General features: G+C 36.4%; 1 protein-coding gene across 1 annotated transcript in view; it reads right to left on the reverse strand.

Annotated features, from left to right (window-relative positions):
- Nucleotides 1–1137: 1137 nt before the first annotated feature.
- The window catches only part of LOC135623121 (probable cadmium/zinc-transporting ATPase HMA1, chloroplastic), a 35940-nt gene continuing 9797 nt past the window's right edge, over nt 1138–27280 (reverse strand). The window contains exons 5-13 of the mRNA XM_065125684.1: nt 24345–24540; nt 22967–23079; nt 17516–17757; nt 14751–14856; nt 12312–12476; nt 8911–9127; nt 5746–5933; nt 5571–5657; nt 1138–1535 (exon numbers count right to left, since the gene is read on the reverse strand). Coding sequence (XP_064981756.1) covers nt 1353–1535; nt 5571–5657; nt 5746–5933; nt 8911–9127; nt 12312–12476; nt 14751–14856; nt 17516–17757; nt 22967–23079; nt 24345–24540 — 1497 coding nt within the window. The 3' untranslated portion in view covers nt 1138–1352. The remainder of the gene's footprint in view (nt 1536–5570; nt 5658–5745; nt 5934–8910; nt 9128–12311; nt 12477–14750; nt 14857–17515; nt 17758–22966; nt 23080–24344; nt 24541–27280) is intronic.

The raw sequence follows: 27280 nt of genomic DNA on the forward strand, positions 1-27280 counted from the left end.
CACTCTACTCTACGATTCGATGCTATTTCGACGTTACTCCAAGAGAAGAGAAGAGAAGAAAAAAAAATATTTACATCCATTTATAGAGGAGGGTTCAGAATATTAAAAAGTTTTTAAATAGAATTCTTCCTCGAGATTGAGTCTAAGTTTCAAAAAAAAAAAATTTAGATTTTTCCCGAGATTCATATATATCGTTTCTAGAATTCTCAAATAACACATCTTTCTTTTGTGTAATATTTGTAATATTTATTTCCTCTCTTTTTCTAGTTTTTTAGTGTTTTTAGATGGTGTGTTATGATGTTTTCAACAATACCCAAAAAATACTATAACGTATAGTATAAAAATATTATAACATAATATTCTTTTTGTATAAATTATATAAAAATATTATGTTTACAATGTTTTTACACTACATTATAGTATTTTTCAATAATAATAGAAAATAATGCAATACAAAATATTGTAATATAATATTTTTGTTTTCAGTAATTCTAGAAAACTTACTATAATATAGCTTTTTTTTTTTACTATGTTTTAGTGTCTAGTATTACTGAAAATATTATAATTAGACCGATTCACCTGCCGATCGATTCACAAGAAAAACGAAAAAAAAAGGTTAAAAAAAAAAGTAGATGGCTATGGATATATATTTTACGTATTAGTAAAAAAAGAGGTGATGTATTTTTGAAAATGAAAGGTGCTTCTCGAGAAAAACTAAGAGATGGAGGCATTTTCGAAAATTCACCCCTCAAAAAACCACAAGATGCCTAAGAATTAGTTCTAACAATTAGTTCGAGAATTGATACCATGCAAAAGTGAGAGTTTTCTAACAATTATTTCCGCATTTGATGTATCTGATGCCTAAGAAATCATATCATATCATTTAATGAAGAACATATCTTTCAATTTAATAAATGTTCAATTAAATTGAACTGATGCAATGTAATACATTGATTCAATTCGATGAGATTGAAATAGAAAAGAAAAGACTTTTGTCCTTTCTTTATAAAAGCGCAAAAAGAGTGAGCTTCTACAGAGAATTCACCAGTTTTATTTGCCCTTCAGTCTTTTAACACGAGTCGATCCTCAACAAAGACTGCAAGACAAGTTACAGTCGTCCTATTTGTAACACACGTCTAGTTCAATAAGAATTGGGCAGTAAAAAGTCAATTCACAGATGCGAAGCTTGTCGTTGTTGGAGATGACAAGGCACAGGGCTTTTAAGCTATTACATTCAAGGATGCCAACGAGTTCCACAATATGGTGGACACCGTAAGGATGACAGATTATATGCCAAAAACTATGAAAACTTGCTCTCCAATTTAATTCTAGAGACACTCATTCTACAGATTTTACACGGCCGATGGTTGAATAGTACTGTTCCAGGACGGCCTCCATTTTGTAAGATCGACTAAAACCTTTCTTAGTTGATACAGTGCTTGCCGAAGATCCTCTTTCAAGGACCATGTTGGGTTGTTGAGGGCACGAACCGAGTTAAGACAGACAAGGAGCGTCCCACCTTCATGAAGAAGTACCTGCAAGAAATAGGAAGGCTTACTTGGGATGATTACAACAACCAAAAGTCAGTCAGTTCTGCTAAATGGTTCTCTAAGTTGACTAACATGACACTTCTTAAAAACATATCCACTGATACATCAACTTAGTTCTGCTACATGATTGCCCCATTATTCAGTTAGTTCTCCTACATGGTTGCCCCAATATCAATGACTGTAATCCTGTAGGTATGAAAATGATCCATATAGCAATTATCAGCTGGAAACCCCATCCAGAGCGGTCAGCTAACATCAAAGATAAATCAGATGCCAATACTACAACAATGATTAAACTTGTCCACTGGTATATCATTGAAGATCCAAAGTTCAAAGGATCGTACTAGTAATCTTCTCAAAGCATATGAAAGGTTCTATCCTAACTGTCCGTCACAAGCTCTGGGAAGAACAACAATACTTATAAATTTGAGAGCATTTATATCCTGACGTGCTACGTCAAGGAGAAGATATATATTTCAGTTCTAACACCTCATGATCCTCCTTGATGATAATGTCAGACCTAAAACAACCTCTGTGACGGTTGTGGATAGCTCACTGTAGCTCCTATCTCGACCATCCATATGACGGAAATAGATACCAATGAGTGACAACATTACAGCCTATCGACAACTAAACTATAAATCCACCTCGATCAGCTTTGGATCTTCAATAGTATGTTCGTCAAAGCCAATATGGCTACCAAGATCACTAAATATAGCAACTTATCGTATCAGCTACTAAATTTACAAGATGCCTCGCCAATAGGCATTATGCAACTCACAAGTGGTGACTCAACTGAACCAATGCCTGCTATCAACAATCGGAACCACCGACAAAGCTTCTGTAATATGCTAGACTGGTCAAGGATATAGAAGACTACACAAATTCATTCATTCTTTTACTTTTTTGAGAAAAAAGTCCACAATTGATGAATTAGAGGCTACATTCTAGGGATTCGTCATAAATTGAGAGAAGATCAAAGAAAAACAACTAAAGCAAACCTCTCCCAGTCCTCTTACCACAACTTCCAAGAACATTCCTGGTGAAGGAAAAAGATACAAATTCAGCACCTAACTGCGTAAGATCACCCCGAGGATGGGCAATATCACCCTGAAAATTTCAGCATAGTACAATCCTATTGTGCGAATCCAAACCAGATACTATATACCCCTTTACAGACCATTCTAGTGGCTGGTCCGCTATTCGGATACTCTTCATTTCGTCAATCAAATGGCGAAATATCAGCCCTTCAAATTTCAACTCAGTATAAGCTCATTCTGGCTTTCACACAATAAATAGAGTTTCCAATAATAGTGATGAAAAATGATATGAAACAGTCCTTTGAACTTTTTGAGGAGTTCAAAAGTCATGAACCAATTAAAAGCAAGATCACAACAAGTCTTTGTCCCCAAAAACTTGAAATTATAGACCAACCAATAGAGCTCTGGCACTCGATAAAATTCCAATGCCATCAAAATTTGATGTCGAGCAGGCATGATTCTATGTATGTCGAGTTGAAGTTCAGATGAATTTCAATGGGATTGAATAAAAAAGAAGTTTCACATGATGTTGACAGCTTGAAGTTTAGATGAATTTCATTGGCATTTTAGTAAAAAAAAGTTTAAGATTATATTGTCAGCATCTCCCAGGTCTCAAAAAATTATTCATGCAATTTTTCCATTTCGCAAATTTAACATGCTGCTAATTTATGCAACAGTAGTATAAGAATATTTCCAAAAGTTAATTTGGTTGTCTGCCTTGAAGATCAACAACATAAGCTATTTACTATTAAGTCAATTAATGGAAAAAGTACAAAAAGGAGAAATATTTTCATATGATTTTTATCAATTTAAAAAGTGTGTTTGTAGAGCAACTAGAGATTCACTATGTGGCTTTTATAAAATAATGGTATATCCGATAATTATGTTGAGGCCATATAATACAGGGTTCGTCGTATGGAGATATACCACCCGATAAGGGCGATACATACCGATTCGATAGGGGACCAGTACGTAGATCGCCCTATACTAGATGGTACCATTAAGCTATTTTCGGCAATTTTACCATATCGTCGGTCTGCCCTAGTGTATTGACATACAGTACATCGGTACACCTCGGTACGTATCATACTAATAGCTAGTCGATACACCGGTACAGACCGGTAAAACAAACCTTCATATAGTATATGTATGATAATGTTGTCTGTTACTCTGTTAGAATTATAGGGAGTGAGGGAGTGTTTGCTAGAAAGAAAGTGGGATGGGACACGTTGATAAGTGGAGAAAATAGGAAAGAGGTGAAAGGCCAACGGACATAGAAAAATTCACATTTTTGCCTCAAATGTTTGATATTTTATGATGTGGGGGATCAATATTTTTGTTATGATTGGTTCAAGAGTCCTACAAAAAACAAGATATAAAAGATGAACCAAATCTTATCCTAGACTAAGCAAGTAAGCAACTATCACACACAATAAGCTATAACAATGCAAATCGACACATCCTTTAGACTCCAATCTAACTAAAAATATTATTTTACTTTTTAAGTATATTAAATATGCACTGGTTACAAATATATGCTAAAAAGTTCTTAGGAACATCACTAAAATGGAGAAAGAACTATTTTTGGCTTAAAGATCCTGGATCACATCAGAATACCACAATAAGTCTCATACATTTTAACAAGGTACAAATGTAAATATCACAAAATAATAAAACAATAACATGTAAGACAAGATTACCAAGAATTGCATGGTTAACAATAACATAGTTCTTACCATGTTTTACTATACTAGCTGATTTAATATGGTTTGGCCAGTATTTACCAGGCCAATGGTCAATCAGTACACGAACCAGCCCAAACCAGATGGTCCAATCCGGTTCTTTATGTGTGTGTGTGTGTGTGTGTGTGTGTGTGTGTGTATATATATATATAATCAGTACATGAACCAGCCCAATCCGGATGGTTGAATCCAGTTCTTTATGTGTGTGTGTGTGTTTTTACTTTTAACCAGTCTTCAGCTAGGGATGCAACCCCTCGCGAGGAGTCACAAGGAGGTCTTCACCCATTTCTGCCTGCTATTGTTCATGAATCCGTCCACTCCATTACTATTCCTCCTCTTCTTCTTCTTTTCTTCCTGCTTCTTCCTTCATTTTCTTCCTCTTCCTTCTTCCTCCCCTCTCTCCCTCCCCCTCTCCTTTTCAGTGTACAGCATACAAGCACACAGTATGCCAGAATGGACCGGACACATATCAGTCTGGTCATGGATCAAAATGGATCCAGTAATCAAGACTGCATTCCTTGGTTCTTACCTACATATAAAGCACTAACAATTTCTTCAAAACAAAATAATGTAGGTTTAACAAAGTTCTCCACTGGAAAAGATTCAACATATTGTTTGTCAGAATTTCATCCTTTACTTGCTTATCAAGAAACATACAACTACAATGAAAATTCACATAGGATAAAAGAGATTAGTTTGGTGGTGCATATAGTGAAGCATTTGCTTACAGTTACTGATGCACACAAAGACCATAGACAACGCTCATGCTCACAGCCTGTTGTGTTTAGGTTTCTTGTGAAGTAAATTCAAGGAATCCGAGTACATACTAAGTCAGGTTACATACTTTTTGTATGTGAGACATTATAGTGCAACATTTTCTGCAAATTATGACAAAGTCCAGAAAGAGAAGAGACTGGTTCTGTCATGCCTATCAATAAGTATAATTTCATTAAAAAGGGAGTAAACTAAAACAGATAGACGGCTGACAGAAAATGTCACAATATGTTACTATGAAGTATGAACTAAGAAGTACCATTGAGATTGAAAGAAATAAACCCATAGTTAAGGAACAGCCAAAGTGCCAAACATAAATTTTATCATAAATCTTGATTTAAGAGATGGCTATGTTTAGAAAAGAGGATCAGAAAAATGTATTCACCAGGAACATAAACCTAAATCATAATTATGAAATATGTAAAAAAAATGTGAGTAATGCAGCATTTGTTCAAGAGACAGACCGTCAGCCAAAGAGGAAGATAGCCAAACACTGAAGGAAGCGAAGCAAAAACAATGCAAGATAAAGCAAGTGCAACACTTTGCTTCACCTGCAAGTATGCAATATTGGTTTTAGTCCAATGATCAACTAATCCAGGAAAAACAACTCGAAAATGCTGAATGTCATAGACAAAGTACCAAAGAAGTCGTTTGACGAGCTTTAGCTATACAAAATGGAACTCCAGTAATGTTATCTTGAAGTAACAGCACATCTGCTACAGCTGTTGCTGTTGCACTTGCACGTTGAGCTAGCACAATACCCACAGTAGCGGCAGCAAGGGCAGGTGCATCATTAATACCATCTCCTACCATTATCAAACCTCCACCTGCATGCAAAAATCATAGGGATAATTCTAATTATTACTAATGAAAACATGTAAGAGAAGCATGTTGGTAAAAATCCTCCTAGTATTTACGGAAAGCTCTGAAAAAACATAGGATGTACAGGAAGAGAATTCCTTAAGTAGGAGAGTGCTTACTTCATCAAGGACATGAAATAAACTAAATGAAAAAATAGAACTAAAATGATACCAGAAAAAAAGGAGGGGACTACAGATGTCCATGATCTGACTCATTCAACAAAATCATATTTAAAGGGAGGAAGCACCCCAAGAATCTGGCAACCCAGACAAGTGCCCTTCTAGATATTTGGCTAGGGTCATCTTGGAACCCTTTAAAAAATCTATGATTCCTTTCTCTCCAAATTAATCAACATCACCAAAACTGTCCTATGTGGGAGGAAAACCAAAGAGTCACCAAGAGTCGCAAAGCTCGGTTTCAACATCAGGGAAGCATGGGAGAGCATCATCATCACAAATAGAGTGCCAAACTAAAGCAGCAAAAGGGCATTGCAGGAGATAGTTATTGGAGCTAACCATCACATGTCAAAATTGTCATATGCATCTTGAATCTACTTCAAAAGAACTTCCTTAAGTGTGTATTTGTTCTTAAGAGCCAACCAAATAAATCATTTGGCCTTTTGGATCAAAGTCAAAATCCATATGATCTAGAGAAAATATCATTTAAGATCAGGAAAACCTAAGATGACATCCACCTCCAAGAACTTGAATCTCTGTGAGTACACATCATGTTGACCTGCTGGACAAAGCATAAACAGAGCTGAAGATGCTTTTACAATCGAATCTATGCCTCATTGAATCCACCTTTCATGATGACTCAACTATCACCTGAAACCTAAAATCATGTTTCTCACTATCTTTATATACCATATATTGCTTCATGCACCTTAAAATATGACAAGTATCTTCAGATCATCTCAAGAATCTTAATTGAGCCACAAAGGGAAGTTGCTTCAATATCTTGTCCAGGTTACTTTATGAAATGGAAACATAAATTGCACTGCAATTCAATTATTATGCTATTATATGGCTAGTGTTTCAAGTGAACAAGTTGGAGGAACAGATTAGTGGCTCAAGTTATGAATGTGCTAGTACTTAATTACTGGTAAAAAATTTAGTAATTTGGTCATGATGTATTGCAGGCATGACTATTTTGTGTAATTATTAGTTCTCTTTAACCAACAGTCACTCAGGTTAAGGTAAATATGCAGATTTTCTAGATTGTTTTTGGTTTAACATCTAAAATCACTTTGTCTTTAAACTGATCAGCAGCAAAGCCACACTTATGACCTATGAAGGTTTTAAACTTACGACAGTTTAAATCCAAACCCTTACCTTTTGTTCAAGCCTTAACAGGGCTCTTAACTCTCCTTTGGTTGCTTCACGATATTAAAGCCTGAAAATCTCTTTAAAAAAAGGCAGTAACACAAAATTCAAAGCAAAAGAGAAGATGGTTACAATAAATTTTGGGAAAGTACTTCAAGGTAGAGTACTAACTTCAATTATGCATGCATATTGTTGCATCTTTAAGCTAGAGAGCTAAAGATAAAGTAGGAGGGTTGGATTAAGCAGCTGACAAGCAATATATACTATTATGATATCCTACAAGAACATGGCACCGAAGTATTACCAGAGATATTGCCCCTAGTAAAGCTTGTGGCAGCAAAAGATCAGACAAGGATTTACATCTCAATGTTTCACTCATGAAGTAAAACTTATTGAATTGATGTTGTGTTATACACAAATTACAAGGTCTCGAACGTATCTTAGTGAATCAGAACCAGTCTATTCTTTCATGTGGTTTTGAGATAAGCCAGGTCTCAACAACTCAAAACCAAACCAGTTGCAGGCTATCTACCATCAAGCCCATAAAATTTTACATGAAACCTCAACCTAGACAATTTAAGGTTTTCCGAATGCAACCTTTTCCAGCACTCCATCTCCTCATCTCTGCTCTACCTCAACCAGAACTTTTAAGGGTTTAGGCCCTCAGATCACTATTTTTCTGTTCTCTCCACCTCGTATACACTTGGCCGCCCCTTGTTGACACATTCAAAGTAGAGGCCGTGCTACTACATGTAAATCTGTTAGCTTTCTTTTTTCCTTTTTCTGTAGGAGAGAAAAGATTTAACAATGATATTTGCTTTATTGTTTTTCTTCCTTTATTTGTGATAATGGTCGTGTCAGTCAATACAAAATGAAAACCATGACCCTACAGGAATCCTTAAGCCCAAACTTCAATCCTTGTCTCCATCAACCAAGTGTTAATTCCAACCTAGGGATTCCATGGCTCTTGCTATTGTGACCGATGGGTACATCAACCTAGAGTGTTGACTACAAACAAGCTTTGATTTGAACTCTTCTCTTTCAGTATCTTGCGCAACAACTAGAGCATAAATTTTTTTCCACCATGTGCTTGCCACAAGAACAAATTTAGTAACCTTCAATATCATAGCATAATACACAATAGATAACATTTTGTATAATCTATATCATGGTTCGCATTACCGGTCTATACCGGTGTACCGACCAGTTGTCGGTATAGTACGTACCGAATTGTACCAAGCATACCAACACATGATATACTGAGGTGTACCGATGTACCGCCCATACCAATCCTCTGTCAGACCGATATGTACTGCCCATATCAAGCGGTACGCTTCGGTATGACAAACCTTGATCTATATGAATAACTTAAGATGAATTTTATAAAAAAAGACCTAGTTTAGTCAAAATTTATGCTACAAGGAGTGCTCCATCATCTAGAAGACAACATAGTGGAAAGATATTTTGAGAATTTACAAAATAGATATACAAAACCCGAGGCATCATATCATTGGACGATGCTATTTGTCAAAACTTGCCTATATACTAAAAAAGAAACAAAAACAAATTAAAAGCTATACTGATGCGGCAAAATAAACACAACCAAAATTGTAATTACCTCTATCTCTAGAAGTGGTTTTAACTCGATTGAGCTTTTCTTCGGGCTTCAAGCAGCAATAAACTTCATCAATACCCACAATTTTAGCAATTCTCATTGCGCTCAACTCATGATCACCAGTTAGCATCATTATACGAAGCCTTGCTTTATCTTTTAAGGTGGATATGACTTCTACAACACCAGGTCGTGGTTCATCTTCAAAATGAAAGAGTGTTACCTGGAGAGAGTTTCCCTTCAAAGTTCAAACATCATTGCACAAAAATAACCTCCAAATAAACACTTCATAAGCCATCATGATAAACTTGTAAGATGGCACCTTATACTGTAAAAAGATCACATTTTCTTTTCAAAATTTGGCAAACTGGTGCTGATAGAAGAAAACGAAGGAAAAACAAGTCTGAACATTTAAGGAGAACAACACACTGAGTACATACATCTATCTATACAGAACTACTTATTCCCCTTGAAAATGATGACGAAAGTAAAAAAGGAGACCCTGGGCTCGGCTTCTAGGACTAACAAGTTCTGTAACACAAATAAAGTAATCACCAGAATCCAAAATACTCCTTTTCGATTGGTACTTGACATAAAACCATGTACAACTACTCTGGCACTCACAACCCAGTAATGTTATCCAACATATTTAGGGAACCTCAGTGAACATCATTTAGTATACTGGAGAATTAGTATTATATTTTTATAAAAGACTAAGTGGGTAGTGGAAAAATCTAAAGAGATTGTTGTAGATATACTTAAAAATTCAAACATATAAACCGTGTAGGTATTGTTGTAGATATGGATCTTGTTGTTTGTAGGTATTGTTGTAGACTAAACAACAATGTTATAAAGGTGAAGAGATGTAAGGATAAAATTATAGTCTTAAAATTTATTCTATGAAAGAGATTCTAGATATCATAAATGCTTATGCTCCATCCAAAGGGATTAGATGATCAAACCAAAAGAAAATTTTAGATAAATTTAAAGGAGACCATTCAAGGAACACCTTTACTTGAAAATTTTAAATAGAGGAAAATTGAATGGGCATGTAGGAAAAAGAAATGGTGAATTCAAAGGTGTCCATAGGGGTTTTGGTTAAGGAGAGAGGAATGAAGATGGTAGTTTTTAATTTGCTATTTGGTACTATCTCAATACTTAATTCAACCAGAGATGAAAATATGGTTACTTGCTTAAAATAGTGGTCACAACTCACAACTATAGTCAAAATAAACCTTTTCCTCATAGAACACTAGATAAAGTTGTGTGTAAAGGTATCTAAAGATATTCCAAGTGAAGGCTTAACAAGTAAGCATTGTTTGATGGTATTTCATATTTGTACAGAATTGAAGAAAAAGAAAATAGAGAAATTTAACAGCACTAAATGGTGGAATTTCAAAAATAATAATGTAAGGACTTCTAAATTTAGAATGAAATAAAAGGAGGTGTGGAACTTGGACAGGGATAATATTAACACCACGTGGACTATGATGGCCAATAAGAATACATTGAAGCTTTATGAGGATGTTGCATATGTTGAAGCCAAACTAAGGCTTGCTGCCAAGTAAACTCTAAAAATTGGGGTTAATCCCCCGATCCAAGCCAGGGGTGATAAGCCTTGTTCTTTTTTAAGTTTTCCTTCCTAAAGAAAAACCCTAAAACATGCCCCATCTCTCTCACACACAGATCCCTGTCATTTGTCTCCTATCACCGGCATCCACCAGCACTCATCACCCCTGGCCCTACTGAATCAATACTCCTCCACCGCTACTACTACTACAGTGGCTAAACTAGCATCAATTATTTTAATTTTTTTTTATTTTTCAGGATATGGATTATAGGATATAAATGATGAGAAGTTGGTCAATTCCTCAATCAATCATCCAAGATCCACACGCTTGGGCATTTAGAGGCATTTAGAGCATAAATATACTTACCTGATTGGGCTAGAGAACAAGGGACACTGGCTTGTCTAGTGGAGTGAGAAAATGGGAACTTCTCAATCTTTTATTTATTTAGTACCTCAATCTAAAAGTTTCTAGAAATCGAAATTCCATGAGAAAACTCAAACAATGTGAAGTTTGCTTGACCACCTCATTGTATGTACCACTATTGAATTCGGATTCAATTATCTTCTCTAGGACTATGGTTTTCTATGTAATTTACAACATGTTTCCTCAGGATGTTTCAATTTCTTAGAATAATTGCCCCAAAGACCATCCTAGTTACCACTATGGTGCAATAAATGCTTTAACATCTTTCCCAAGTACTTGAATATGTACTTGATCATATTCCACATTGAGTCCAATCAAAAATTCTAAAATCTCTTTTCTTTCTGTTATCATTAGTAAAATAGTAACATCTTCATTCTTCACTACATCTCAAATTCTCAATTATTCTTTATAATAATCAAGTTCAACACACAATACTTTCATAGTATTATGGTACTCAAATACAAATAAAGTACCTTGCTTTATGGAATGAATCTTGGTCTTGATCTCATAGATCTGGGAAACATCTTAACATCTTTAACTGTAAAATACGTTCATTTCACTGCCTCGCAAATCCTTTTTGTTGTAGTCAGAAACATGCATATTCTGTACATCTTTGATTGTATTGAGTTCCAAATCTATGTCAACCTTTTTCACCCCAGGTAGCAAACTTCGGATAATCTTCACTCACTCAGTTCTAGTCCAACTAAGTGGCTTAATCTAACTTTTTCTAAAATGTGCACAGGTTAAGATAATACTGGATAGTTTCAACTTTCAACCATTGAGTCTAAAAGAGAGACGAACTTTTTTAGAAGTTAACTAGTGATCGATTGAAATTGAATTAGACATGAGGAAGAAAGAAAGATTTTCTTGGACAATTGAAATACAAAGAAAAACTTCTGGTATTTTATCAAATAGACCCCAATATCATACAGAAAGAAATTCTTCTTCATTCACTTGATTCTAAAAATCTAACACAGTTTATAGAATACACATTTACACAAAATGGGGAAATTAAATTACACAATCAGGAGACTAATCTTCTCAAAATTAGAAAACTGATTTTCATAAAATCAGGAAACTAATTTCAACAAAATCAGGAAACTTACCTTCCCAAAATCAAGAAAGTAATTTCCACAATTAGAAAGTCAAAAAGAGCAAACTAATAAAAAACATAAAAATTAGAAATAGATTTACAAGAAAATAGTAAGTATATTAAATCAATCAATAATTAGTCATTAAGTTGTTTAGGGCATACCTTTTGATTTTATTGTCATAATCCAGGAATAGATACAATATCAACTTTCATAAATGGAAAAGATGATCATTTGAGTCAACATACCTACTATCAATCAGTTTCAGCTACTTAATTAGTATGATCCCAGAAACGGCAACAGAGTTCCGTAGCTTGCTTACCTTCTTATTGATAGAAAGAGCAGCTTGCACAAAATCACTTCCATGGGCAGATGTCCTTGCTGCTTCTTTTATCTTTTCAGATTCATCCATAGATTTACACAAAGAGGCAATGTATTCAACAGAACCAAGTGAAGCTTTTGAAATATCATCTTGCCATGTTCCTGACTATAATGAAGCAAAAAAACACAACTTGTTAAACTAGAAAATATGGCCAGTAGAATATTGTGTAAAAAGTTATCAATATCATGGTGGACACAATGAAATATCAAATAATAAATACATAGGAGTTATCAGTGAGAAGACAATTAACTGCAGCATAAAAGAGTTAGACTATTGCAAAACCTATTGTATGTCTCTGCCATAATTCCGATACTCATACACATCATGTTGGATCATTTAATGTCGTGGCGATTGTTGTTGTTAATAATGATGATGATGCCTACCTTACATGTTTATACTAACTACATCTACATTGATATCAGTGTACATAACCAATCTGCTTGTTAAAAGAAATTGGGATTCAAAACACTGGACCTTTGGACAAACATTTTCAATCTTTTGTGTCAAGGTTGTAAGAATCAGGAATCAGATCCTGATTGGTCTTTCAAAAGAGTCTTAATCAGATCAGATAAGCCAAATCAAATTATGTGGATAGAAGGAATGGGCTTCGCCAGAAACAAAACTAAAAATTACCAATCATTTAAATAAATAATTTATAAGAAGAATATTTGGATAATAATAAAAATAGATTTCATCTCTTTTTTACAATTTTTAACCACATTCATAAGGTAAACAAAATTCTCTAATCAGAAGATCTTGCAGCATGAAATATCAGCCATCCCAGTACACTCGATTTCAGGATGTGGCTACAGTTTACATTCTCAGCCTACTAATGGTCTAGAAGAGTCAAACATCTGGTTCTTAGGGAAAGGGAAAGGAACACAATCTCAACATCCCTAGGACATGATTGACAAGCAATGATTTCAGTAGTTTCAGTCTAGTGACAAGACACCATCAGGATGCAGCACTGTTATACATGGCATGTAACAGTGTGTGCTTCACAAAATCAGTGGAGATGGTAGCAACATCAACGACAATGAATCGACCGATGGTGGCAAACACAGTGATGGCCAGTCAATTGTTCTCACTACTCAAAGTCGAGGTGGGATATGGATCAAGGAGTAGTATTTTATTCATACCACACAAGATTCAAATAGTGGAGCATGAGGATCCATGCGAGACGTTCATGGTCGCAAAGATAAGGGAAAAGAAATGGCAGTTGATGATCTTTCTCAGATGTGACAAAGCCTGCTTGATATCAACACTAGTACTAGTTGAACTTATTCCCAACCTTCTTATGATGGATATGATGACTAACAGATGCATGGTGCAAGTTGGTCATTATTCTCAAAGTCGAATACACGACAGAGGTACACTGATGATACACTGACAGCCACAGCTCGACAACACTCCATGCTCCAAAATCATACCAGCCACGATCGTAGCCATAGGAGTCCCGTCAATGATGATACAGAATAGATGACGACTGCGAGCACATTATTGCATCAGCGGCACATTATTTACCTGGATCAAATGTCATGGGAGCATTTCCATGCATAAGTCCTACAGATGCACCATATCTGACAGACAGTACCATCTTGCTGAGGACCCGATCCACCAACCATTGATCACATCATTCATCTTGGTTCTAAGAGCATTACAAAGATCACCACGCTTGGTATCAGACCCATACTGATCCTAGATGTACCGATACGGACCCGAACACTTATTTGTCTTTGTTTTACATCCTATTTAGTATTTTATAAACCTATCCAGTTTCTAATCATCTAATTTGAGTTTTCGGGGAAGGTCTCCTAAGAGCTAAACACCAAAGGATTCACAGCATCGGAGTTAATCGGGCAACAGAGCATGAGCAAGCTCAATTTTGTATCAGAAAATGTCTCAATTTGTATTGTCTCTCTAGATGAGAGATTTTCATTAAACTATGTCTCATTATAAAAAGACAATCTAATTTGATAGTATATAACCAGAAAAAGGTAAGAAATTAGAATAAAGGTTTTTATGGATTTTTTACAATATTTTATTTTTTTAATTCAATACATACCCAATGTACCAAGTACCAACACTTATTCACCGGTATTTTCTTGGTCCACACAGTGACCGGTACTGCTCCGGTTACAGAGATGGCAAACCTTGCTTCTGAGTGTGACAATAACATCAAGAACATGGAAGAATCATATATTGTGCTACAAGTACATGCCAAACTAGATGCAGACTTGCTATCACCAAATCTATTGATTCATGAATGTTCCAATCAAATTCCAAAACATGTTAAAAAATTGGAGCATCATGGAATATCTATGTATAATATACATAGAGAGATTAAAAGTTAGATGAACCTTTATTCTGATTGCACACCTTGATGCCAGTAAGTGTTGCAAAAAGACCTCTACCAGGTAGACACTCAAAACTCTTAATAAAAATGTCTGGAAGGTCTTTCCCGAGACTATGATCAACAAGAGCTCTGCAAATCAACAGGCCATATGTCAAAGATAGTAGTCCTTTCTTATTACAAAGATATTGAAACATCACTTTTCCAAGGTTGAGACATCATTTCAGCAGATCTAAATTTACCAACCTTGAACTTCTAATACTAATTAATTGCAACTAAAAACAATAAATTCAGCTAACATTTACTGAAGATTAATTACTAAGAATAACTTTCATATTTGCTGATTAAGACATAACAGCACATAACACTAAGTAACAGGTAACTACAAGTTATTCTCCTTCAAGATCATAATATCATGAAAAAAGATGCTTTTCTAATAATCCATCTGTTGAAAAAATGTATTTAAAACATGGTTCAAAAATGTCTAGAATAAGAATTATACCACAGAGCAATGTAAAAAAGGCATAACCCAACCAGTTGCAAACTTAAATTAAACTATTAGGCAAGGACTATCGTGCTGTGTCGTGCTGCCCAAAAATGGCCAAAAAATTTAGGTTTTCTTTTCTAATTTATTGGTATATAAGTTGTATGTGGATAAGAATCAAGTATAAATGAATAAGTTATAAGGAGTAAAAATTGAATTTATCGTTTCGGATCCACTGATGAACAACTTTGTCGTACCGGCCTCCGTCGAAGGAAGTTGCTTATGTTGATTAGGAACTTTAATTACAACAGCTTAAGAAAGAAGAGTGAGAATAAGAGTGAGTGAGAATCAGTGAAAGAGGAGAGAGACAGGAAAATTTAAAGCCCTAAAAAAGGTTCCAACGATCAATTTGACCATCGGGGTCAAACTAGACCCGATATGAGTTGGTATTGGTCAAATTCTGATTACTACCAACCTGCATTGACCGAAACAGGATAAGTTTTGACCATATCCACCGACACATGCCACATAGCGACCGATACCAGGCCATGTTTCAGTGTACCACCCAAACCGGGTTGGTCCACATAGTGGACAGCAGGCGAACTGGTATGTACCGCCCATTTCATATCATTTCAGATAGTACATAAAATCTTAAACCATGCTCTATATCAATTTCAAAAATATGTGCCACCAAATATGCCAATATATGGGCATACAGGAGTGGTGTCCTATCAAGGGTTTGACAACTTAATACTAGGACGACAGCAAGCCCTAGTCAACTAGTTGGCATGTAGTAACCAGCATATTATCAATATGTTGGCCTGCTGCAAAGAAAGTAACTCTGATCATATCATCATAAAAGAAATGCTAGAGACAAACACATGTATGAGAAAACGAGGCATACAGGAGATGAAATAATGCAAAGTTTAGAACTTTCGATAAATACATGATTCAATCATTACACTGGCTTACATACTGATATGCAGCTCATCGTTTTATGCCTGCTGTAGAATTGCTTTTTCTCATCAAGAAATACACGGAAAAGCCTATCTTATCAAAGTCTAATCACATGCAATTTGCATCGAACAAAATTTACATGTTATTATGTTGTTTGATCAACACATGAATGTCATGTCATGTGTGATCAAACAAAATTTCATAAATGTCATGTATGATCAAGCATGATCAGACTATCCTTCTACTTTGGATGTTTAAGTTGTGTGTTGTCCCTATTCAAAAATTAGCTGCTGTGGATGTCAAAGATGCACTAGAATCCCAAGATAGAGCTTTAAAAGATAGGTCAGCTATCATAGGCATACATCAAGAGAGAAAAGAATGAAATCAAGAGCTAAAGCAACAAAATGACAAACATATCTTTGATGCAAAAGTGCCCTGCTGGCTTCAGTCCAAGAAACAACTGGATGTTAAGTGCCATACAAGATGCACTCAAAGTAACTTGTTGAATACCATGTGTTTACAAGGGAATATATTAGAGCTGCTTTACATTTGTCTATAAGGGATTACATTCAAGGTGCTGTAATTGTCTATCTCTAGGAGAGGCATGTGCAGGAATAACACCAGAATAGATGTTGAAGTCCTCACAGTTAATTCTTGCTTGTCACTGTCTGTTACATTAACCAGAACAATATAAGGACAGTGGCATAAGGTTATAAGATTCCTTGTTCTGACCAGAAGCTTTATTTAGATATGCATCTGAATGATAAAGTCATGCATAAGTCATTTCAAAGGAAATTGAATGAGCTCAAAATTTTATTTTGTCCAAAACAACCTAATAGCAGCACTGCAAGAGAATTACAGTTCCTTTATATCTGCAATCTACATAAAAAGGATGTACCCAGAGCAACAGGCTCCTGCCAATGCCGGGTCTAGCAAGGGTCAATGTACGTTGTCTTACCCTTGTACCAAGCACCTTGCCCTTGTCTGTAATCTATATGCTGAGATCATTTCCAGAAATCATACACAATCGGATTGCCTGATTTATCATCAGTGACATAAGATGATTAGGCTAGCATCAAGGAAAAACTGAGTTGACAGCCCACATGATAATATTGAAGATCGTAGCATTAAATATTTAGAATGCTTTAAAGTTTAAATTCCTCCCATATGCTCGTTTAAGGTTCTTGTGCTCCCATAAACTTTTATTTCTTGGTGCACATACTTCAGAGCTATTGTGCCTTGAAAAGGAAGAATACAAGAGGTATATTGAAAAAAAAAGTCGCTTCTATTTCACTTGGTGACTACCACAGTAATAAAAATAATCTAAGTGAATAAATTATGCTTGTTCACCTCCCAATAGGATGGGTAGTTCCTTTTTCCATTGCCGCAGCAACAGCTAAAGCTTCACTTTCACAATTTGGCATACAACACAAAGAGACATCAGATTTGCTCTCCCCAAACCAATGGCCATGAATCGGCTCAATTGCCTTACACATAAGCTTCCCTGTTGTTAGAGTTCCAGTTTTATCAAATGCTATAGACTTACAAGCAGCAAGAGCATCAAAGACATGCCCACCCTTCAGCAAAATTCCCTAGAATAATGAAAAAGAAATCAAATTGGTGAAAGTAACAAGAGTTGCACATTATGATTTAGGCAAATAACTTGAAATTAATATTAAAATCCATTGACAATCAACTTTTACCATATAGGCACATACGTGATTTATGAAGTGTCGTACTTTAAATGGCATAATATAGCTCTAACGATTCTTCTTAAGTTCCTAAAATTTCCATCACATTGTCTGATATTGTATGTAACGAGGATTTAGTTGCATCATCTTAGGCCATGCTCATGGCACAATTGATGAATCTAAGTTACAGGCATACCTATGTTCTAATTAAACAATCCAAGCTTGGACATCCAAGAAGAGTAAATACTAAATGCTGTTGATGTAGGACAGAGATAGAGAGAACATAAAATGCAAATTGAGAAAACAAAGATTATTAACAATTAGCAAGATGTTTTTGCGTGGCAAAACAAAAGGCATGAAATTCTAATCTTAGAAGCATTCTAATACTAATAAAGAACAAGGTAGGTAACTTTACCATATGTGATTATTGTGTGACGCATGATTCGCCTTACTGGTTCGTACCGATATACCAACCGACCGTTAATACAGTACATATCAAACCATACTGACGTACTGACACATTATATGGTGGGACATACCAACAACCCAATATATACTGCTCATATCGGTCCTCTGTCAAACCGGTACATACCACCCGTAATCCGTATCGAGCGGTATGTCACAGTACAACAAACCTTGGTGTGACGCAAGGTTTATAGTTAACCTTGGTGTACCATGTTGAATCTCGAATTTTGATGATGAAGTCAATTGTCATTTGTTATCTAATCTATATGTTGAGATAAGTGTGCAGGATTAACTACGATGAAAGTAAGACATGCCGCAGGAGTTGCGCCAGAGTCAAGACAATGATCACGTTGGGAGTTCGAGAGTTCGACGGAAGTTCGGATAGTCGTCGGAGGTTCTGCGGGAACAAATCCGAGAAGTCCATGAGCTTGCCAAAGAAGCTCGTCGGAACTCGCCAAGTGGATCGTCGCAAGTCCAGGAGTTTGCCAGAAGTCCGCAGGAGCATCACCGAGGGTTCATCGGATGATCGACGGAAGTTCGTCGGAAGCTCGCCGGAAGAAGCGATTGACGCACCGGAGCAAGTTGCAGTAAATGTCTTAGGGAATATCGTAGTTAGCACAATGATTAAGTTGGAAATGGGAGGTGATCCCATTAACTTAATCTTGGGGCAATTGGGCCCCTGAAAAACCCAAATTGGGCCGAATGGACCAACCCATTCGGACCCTGATTTCTGCCAGGCGGTTGAACCGCCCAAGCCAAGAGGTGGCACCGCCTGGGCTGAGTCTCCGAGGGAGACTGGGCGGTGCAACCGCCCCAGCCAGGAGGTGGCACCGCCTGGGCTCAGTCTCCGAGCGAGACTGGGCGGTGCAACCTCCCCTGACAGGAGGTGGCACCACCTGAGCTCGGTCTTCGAGCTCTGCCAGGAGGTGCAACCGCCTCAGTTAGGCGGTGGCACCGCTTGAGCTCGGTCTTCGAGCTCTGGCAGGAGGTGCAACCGCCCCTGATAGGAGGTAGCACCGCCCAGAGGCTCAGTCTTCGAGCTCTGCCAGGCGGTGCAACCGCCTCAGTCAGGAGGTGCAACCGCCAGATCCCGGAATTCCGAGAATTGACAGTTTTGAGCTCCAAATTCAAACTGGGTTTGGGCCTATAAATACCCCACCCATTCAGCACTGAAAGGGCACTCATATACACCGAAATCCTGATCTTGTTCTGTGATTTTTAGAGCTCAAAATTGTTGTAAAGGCCAAAAGTTCTCCCTCTTTTCTTCCAATTTCTGAGTTTTAAAGAGAGGAGAGAAAATTCTGTAAGGGTTGTCTCCTAAGCCCGTCAAAAGGAGTGAAACTGTAAAAGGATGGTTGGCCTTCACCTATTGAAGGAAGGCCTCTAGTTGACGTCGGTGACCTCGTCGGTGGAGGAAGCCAAAAGTGGAGTAGGTCAAGATTGACCGAACCACTCTAAATCTCGGTTTACATTTACTTTGAGCATATTATCTTTACTGCAAACCTCCTCAAAAGCTTACTGCTTTCTGCGCATATACAATCGGGTTTCAAGCTTTGCACTTTCCGAATCGGCGTTTAGACGTAAATCAGTTTCATCGTACGATCATCATATTTCTGTTTGCGTTTACGTCTTGATTTCTATCATAACTGCAAACTACCTCCATATCCTTGCTTAAACTGCATCTCGCTTAATCAAGTGATTTACGAATATGCATTTAGACGTAAATCAGTTTTTTCGTACTAATATCATATTTCAGTTTGCGCCTACTATCTGATTAGAATCATAACTGCAAACTGCATTTATATCTTTGCTGCATCTCGCTTAAACAAAAGTTAAAGTGATTTACGAATCGGCTTTCTTACCAAAATCACTTTTAACGAACGAACGGAGCTTTTATTTTAATCGTAGAAGGTTTTCCGCTGCACTAATTCACCCCCCCCCCCCTCCTTAGTGCTCTTGATCCTAACATACCATACCATACCAAACTAAACCAATCAAAATTGTTAACCTTGGTGTGACATAGAGATTGCTATTAATTGACAGGAAAGGAAATTTAATCATGTAAGTTCATCAAGCAAGATTAGGAATTTGTCATTATCCCATCCAAACACAAGTTCTGATCCAGAACCAATTAGTTGAAGACAATTTAAAATGCTATTCGACAACAAATATTCACAAGTGTATAGGACAAAGAGTGCACTTAGTTGTCAGGTAAAAGCAATTTATTTATGCAAATTCATCAAACAAGAATTGGGAAATTGTCAGACATAACAAAACTGAAGAGAAGTTAAGTTGCTAAATCAAGATCCTTCAAACCACAGAAGCTCTGATCCTGAAAAATTTAGTTGAAGACAATTTGGCATTCTATTCAACAAGTAGGATATATAGGGTCAGTCCTTGTTGCTTTTGCAATCCCATGTTTAGGAAGCAGTTATGGCGAAGCAACTAAAAGAGACAAAAATGATCTAAGCCCTAAACAATAGAATGACAACCTAAATATTGCATAAGCCCTCAAAAATGGCTGGAGGCTAAGGCGGTGGTAACATAAGACAGCATATAAGCAACCTCCAATGACAAATCCATCTGTAAGTGAGATGACAACAGGCACATTTGATAAAGAACCTATTCTTTGAAGGCAGCCACTGTTTGCCTAGAAATTATCACACCTTGTATTGCTTGATTGAAATGCTACAATTTCTTTGCCCTGAGCTGCACTGGTTTAGCTGAAGATCATGGCTCTGTTATGGCAAGCTGGGGTGTTCTTTCTAGGTACTTAAAGCATGATGCTTTCTCCACATGATAATAAGCAGGGTACAGCATGGTTACAGCATTAGTTGAACGTTTTGTTTCTGATAGACTATGTAAAAGAGGTGCTTCTACAATATCACACAACAATGGATGTGGCCATTGCCATCACAATAGAAGCTTACCAAGGCAACAAACAAACCTCAGCCTTTTCTAAACCAGACTTTTCTGCTTTGAGGCAGAGAAAATCCTCAAAGGTATTTACAGGGAGCAAAGGCAAAAATTAGCTGCTGAAATTGCAAGAACATAGCAAGATACGTATAATGCCCTATTAACTACTTTCATTTCTTTCTTTCTTTTAGCTGATTACCACTTCAGAGTTCTTGAATATTGTTATATGGCTCAAAGGAATTGAATGACAAACAAGAGGAGGTGGAGCCTTATCCGATCCCACCTGGATCTTGGAAAAGAACACAGAGGCAAGGATGCGGGGCAATGCTAAATTGCAAGAACATAGCAAGATCCTAGCCATAACAAGACTTAATCCTAATGGTACAGAACACAGAGGCAAGGATGCGGGGCAACGCTAAATTGATGGCAACCATAAGGTATAAGAGGCCATTACTCATGATCACATGTGAGAAGCAGAACATACAGATAGGAGCAAACATACTCCACAATAATTTTGCAAGGACATGTGGTTCCAAAAATGAAATATTTCCTCTCATAAGTTCTTTTAGTTAGCTACATAAATGATAGCTTGTTGGCCTCCAAGCATAAGAAAATCTGTTTCTTTAATATTTTCAACATATCAAATTACTTTAGTTTAGCTTTAATTTCTCTAGCTTTTGCTCGAACTATTCTCCGCATCAAAGAAAGAATCCCTGTAGACAGAGCACATCTCAACAACTTGGTATGAGCATGTACAGACAACACCTTTAAGTCTCTTAACTGTCAATCTATGGAGCTGAAGCATGCACTGAGATCTAAAGTTCTAAACTTTGAGTAAAGAAGTCAAAATATAACAATAAACTAATAAGGATTGAAATTTCATACCGTACCAAAATTTCGAGACTTATTCAGTATGGTACGGTACTGTATACCGAGCAGTATATTTCGGAATACCGCTCCGGTATATATATATATATATGTATATGTATATGTATATATATATATGTATATAAATATATATATGTATATGTATATATATATATATATGTATATATATATATATATATAATTATAAATTATATATATATATAGGTAAACCGCTCGGTTTACCTCTATATGGGGCAACGTTGCCTCTCTTCTCGAAAGAAAAGAAAAAATTGTGACATTGCCTCGGGCGACGTCGCAGATAAAAAAAAATTTACAGGCAGCGTCGCCCGAGAAGAGAAGAAAAAAAAATCTTCGCCTCTCTCCGCCCCGCGATGCCGATGCCTCTTCTCCTGCGTGCGGATAAGTCGCCGACAACCAAGGAGGAGAGCAACGATCTTCTGGTTCTCCCTTTTTTTCCTATTTCTTTCTTCTCCTTCTCCCTCTTCTTTCTTCTCCCTCGGTCACTGACGACGATAACGCCTCAATCGACGGTACCGCTTGGTAGCGAGCGATCCGTGTACCGGTCTACTGACGGACCGATACGTACCGCCCAGTACGAGCAGTATCACTCGGTATTGCAGACCTTGCTAATAAGTAGATAAAAGTTAAAACAACAGAAATTATTTTTACCAAGAAATTAAGCATACAAGATTTGTTATACACCAGTAAGAGAATTGAAAGCTAAGCTACGTTGATGATATCAAAAATGGTTGAACAGATTGAACATAGATATCAACATAGATCAAGGAATATTATAGCAGTCAGTATGGTTCAAAAGTTGAAAAAAGTTGTTAACTGTTACCTTACGTGCACATGCACTGATTGCAGTAGCATATGCTAAGGGTGCGACAGCCAATGCACAAGGAGAAGCTGCTACCATAAAACCTAAAGCACGATAAACTGAACCCCTAGAAACTACAAGGCAAAAATCAATAAAGAACCATTCAAAACTTCAAGTCACAATAAGTGTATCAAAGGACTTCATTTATTACAGGAATAAATATCCCTAGATCTATCTCCAAGTTATAGCAAAAAGGGCAAAAACCACAAACAGTAACTAATATCATATTAAACATTTTCAAATAGCAATTACAGTCCACAAGAAGATTTTTTATATCAAGAGTTAGAACTCTATACTGACAATTTCATATAAATAAGGCTCAAGGCTCAAGATTCAAGTATAGAATTCAAAATAGTGATCTTTTAAAGCATTGGAGAACCAACCATAGGAAATCTGAACAAATAACTTCATGAAGGCAATTAAAGAAATTCTTCGAGCCCACCCTACTAGGTCAGGGTGTGATTCCTTGATCATTCTCAAGCCAACGCTAAATTCCCACTACACGTAGAGTGCCCTCCAAAATCAGATACATAATATATTTTATTTACTGGTGCCAGTCTTTAGAAAGCTTCACATGAAAAAAGAAACTGAAGGACAATAATGTTTACATTATTTTCATGCATAATAACAGTGCCAGTTAGAGTAACTCTTTGAGTATAAGGAGATGGAAATTTGACTGGTGGAATATTCATCTTAGTGACAATATTCTATATTTTTATAACGATATAAGCTAAAAGGCATTCATATTTCATATAAATTTAAGCTATTTTTGTTAATGACAATAACAGTTCCAATATTAAGATTACAGGGACACAAGTAACACCCCCCACCCAAAAATGCGAATCTCCTCATTCTGTCCACTGCCACCCACCATCGAACTGCCTGCCACCTCCTCTTCTTCTCTTGATCTCCCCCTTCCCTTTTCTTTGTTCCATAGAATGATGATTTGAAATTAATATGATTGAAAGAAGCCCCAGCATGTCTTATCAAATCAAATATAGGTGAACAATGATGAGTCTCCAGTTGTGATTATTAGTCATACAACTCATACCTATTACATCAATAATGAGCATTAAGAAGTATTTGATTATGATCGTAAAAGATTTTTTATAAAGATGGTAACATGAGATCACATGAACTGCAGAAGAATAAACCATGTCCAAAGGAATATATTTGTCATAAAAAATCACATTTTATGCTTTGTGACATAATCTTTAAAGACAATGCTAAAAGTTCTGATTAATCCTCTGAATGATACAAAGTTCAGTTCAACTTGTTCAAATTGAGACAAAAAAATAAGATGCCAAGATGATAATTATTAAAGTTCTATCAAAATTACCTGAGTTACCAATGAAGGGCCACTTAAAAATAAAAGGTCCCAAAAGAGCGACTCCCAAAGATAGGGCAACAACAACCTTGCTATAGTACTCGCCAAATTCATCTAGCCACCTTTCTAGTTTTGGCTTATTTAGTTGACCTTCTTTTGTCAGCTCAACAATCTTGTTCAGTGTTGAATCCTCCCACGACTTAGTTACCTAAAGCAGGAAAAATAAAAGAAACAAAGGTATAACTTGATTAATTCTAAATCACAAATTGATAATTAAAGAAGACAAAGAAAATGGGCCATGATTCTGCCCCTGAAGAGATGGACAATAGTAATTATGACAAACTTTAAGCAATAACCCACAGAGTAACTCCAAGACAGCAAACTTGTTACATCTTCTGTGACAAGGATATAGAAGAATAAAGCTTCACGAATAAAACAATTACAGGTCTTGTTGTTTTAGCTTTCCTTGAATGCAGTCTGAAGTAGGAATTTTCAATGCAAGCCTATACAAAGTTATTAGAGTGAATCTCTAATTTTAACAATTGGATCATGTGCCACCAAACAAGAATTAAATGCCATCAACACCCCAAGTTATGCCAGCTGATAGGGTGATACTTGCCACCAACATGAAATACATCATCATACCAGACCAAGAATATCCAATATCAAGGACTGCAATTTCATGCCAACTGGCCGTGTCGGTCTTTGGCTGGTCCGATACATACTGGGTTGTACCAATGTACCGATATATGGTACATCGGAACGTGCCAATGGTTCCAAAAAATGCCTAGAAAATATCTAAAAATACATGAAAATTAGGGAAAAAACCTAAATTAGGGCATTTTAATTAGAACTAAATGCAAATTTAATTCTATTTCAATAAAAAAAAATTCCAAATAAGGAAAGGATAGTGGATTTATCTTTTTTGAACGTTGATGAGCAGCTTTGCAGCATGTTCGGAATGGTTTTTCCATTGATATTGAACAAGAGTGAGAATTTGTGAGAAAGAGAGAGTGATTGAGTGAGAAAGAGTGTTAGAAGATTTGAGATTGAAATAGAGTGAAAGAGGGAGAAGGAATGAGGTTAAATAGGCATTAAAATGGGTCCAACAGTTAAATTAACCGTTGGAACAAATTCAATCTAGGCCCTTGATTGATTTCGGTCATTTTTCCTGGTACGGAGAGTGTATCACCTAATACCCCACCCCCCCCCCCCCCCCACAACTACTATACTGCTGGGTATAGGGTGGTTCACATTTCGATCAACTGTCGGACCGATACATACTGCCCGTACCATACCATTTCGAGCAGTATGTCAAACCATGTCCAATATCATTTCAAGTTGTTCCTTTTTCCTAATTTGTTTGTTCCAATCAATAGAACCAATTAAACCTGGTTGGGTCTAGGATTGCAGTAGATGAAGTTGTCTGGTCCGTGTATTGGTCAGCCATCGAATGCCAATCTGTACTAAATGGTATGACCAAAATTACGATCCATGCTTTAGGGTACCAAACATTGCTTATGCTATAAGCAAGCTGAGTATATACAGTGGCAAGCGAAAAGGAGTAATTTAGATGCTTTAGAAAGCCTTTTGGTGGGCCATAGTTTACAAAAGATATAATGCAGACCAGAAGTGCACTTGAGGTGACTAACATTCTGCATCCTAGAAAAAAGACAAGATAAATCCCCTGCAGATTGTTCACCAATTAGAAGAATGAAAAAGTGTGTTTCCATTGAGAAGTGTAATTTTAAGATTTATTTAAAAACTTGACATAATTGAACTTTGATACAAGTACCTGAGGGTACATATCATGAAATCCAACTCACTATTCTAAAAAGCAGTTGTGGACTTGTGGTATATGGACCATATATGCAACTATCCACATATGTGGCTGGCTGCGTGTTGAGCCCGCATAATCACTATAAAATGCAATCATATGACTACATATGAATACCGAATGGCATAGAATGCATTTTCTAACATTAATCCAACTATTCTTGTAAAGGTATATACTATATACTATATAGTTGATTTCAAACTTTTAAAAGGAATAAATATATGAAAATCCCACCAGCAAAGATAGAAATAATCATCTTGCCTTGGATTGATGTACCAATCTATACTGGTCAGCAAAGTTTCAAATCTCGACCATGCCAGCCAATACGGACTAGTACTTACCAATCCAGATATTTAAACATATAGCTCAATACAAGCACAATGCTCATGACTTATAACTATACTAGTTTATTCAATGGTACCAAGATTTTATATTTTGGGTATCAAACCCATGTGTGGTCGATAGTTGGACCGATATGAGTCCAATCCATTTTGGCATACTAATAAATGGTAAACCGAAATATACCACAGTACAAGAAGAGGGAGGTGCAGGGTGGGAGAAGGGCAACTAGTGTTTTTAGGGATTTTTATTAGGATAAAAAATTAAAAATATAGAGCCAATTAATTGTTTCACAAGTGGATTGCTCAAACCATGTCCGAGACTGCCCGGTTTGTTGATCATTGAATAATACCAGGCAGTACTATAATAGTTCCATACAATCCCAGAACCAATATTAAACTAAAATTTAAATCATTGTTGGTCAGTATGTAAACTACATACTAGGACAAAAATGACTCGTATTGATGGTATATGTGTACCAAAGTAAATCCACTATTATATCAATTGATATGGGTTTAGCATGGTATGGATCCGATATAGGTCAATCTGACTAGCATACATAATTGATCTCTGACCTTTTAGGCTCAACCAATCACAAATCTTTCTAGTTCCATGTGTAGATCTACTGGCTTTGACCACATGCAGCATCAGTATAAGATTTGGTCTACCAATATTATAAACACTGGACTAGTACAAGAAATATGTTATACCAATAAATCATCTAGCCCTTGGAAGACTTGATATCATTTAGGCTTAGATGGTGAGGTTTCAA

Source organism: Musa acuminata, chromosome BXJ2-9, assembly GCF_036884655.1.
Source record: "Musa acuminata AAA Group cultivar baxijiao chromosome BXJ2-9, Cavendish_Baxijiao_AAA, whole genome shotgun sequence".
In the NCBI taxonomy this organism is placed as follows: Eukaryota; Viridiplantae; Streptophyta; class Magnoliopsida; order Zingiberales; family Musaceae; genus Musa; species Musa acuminata.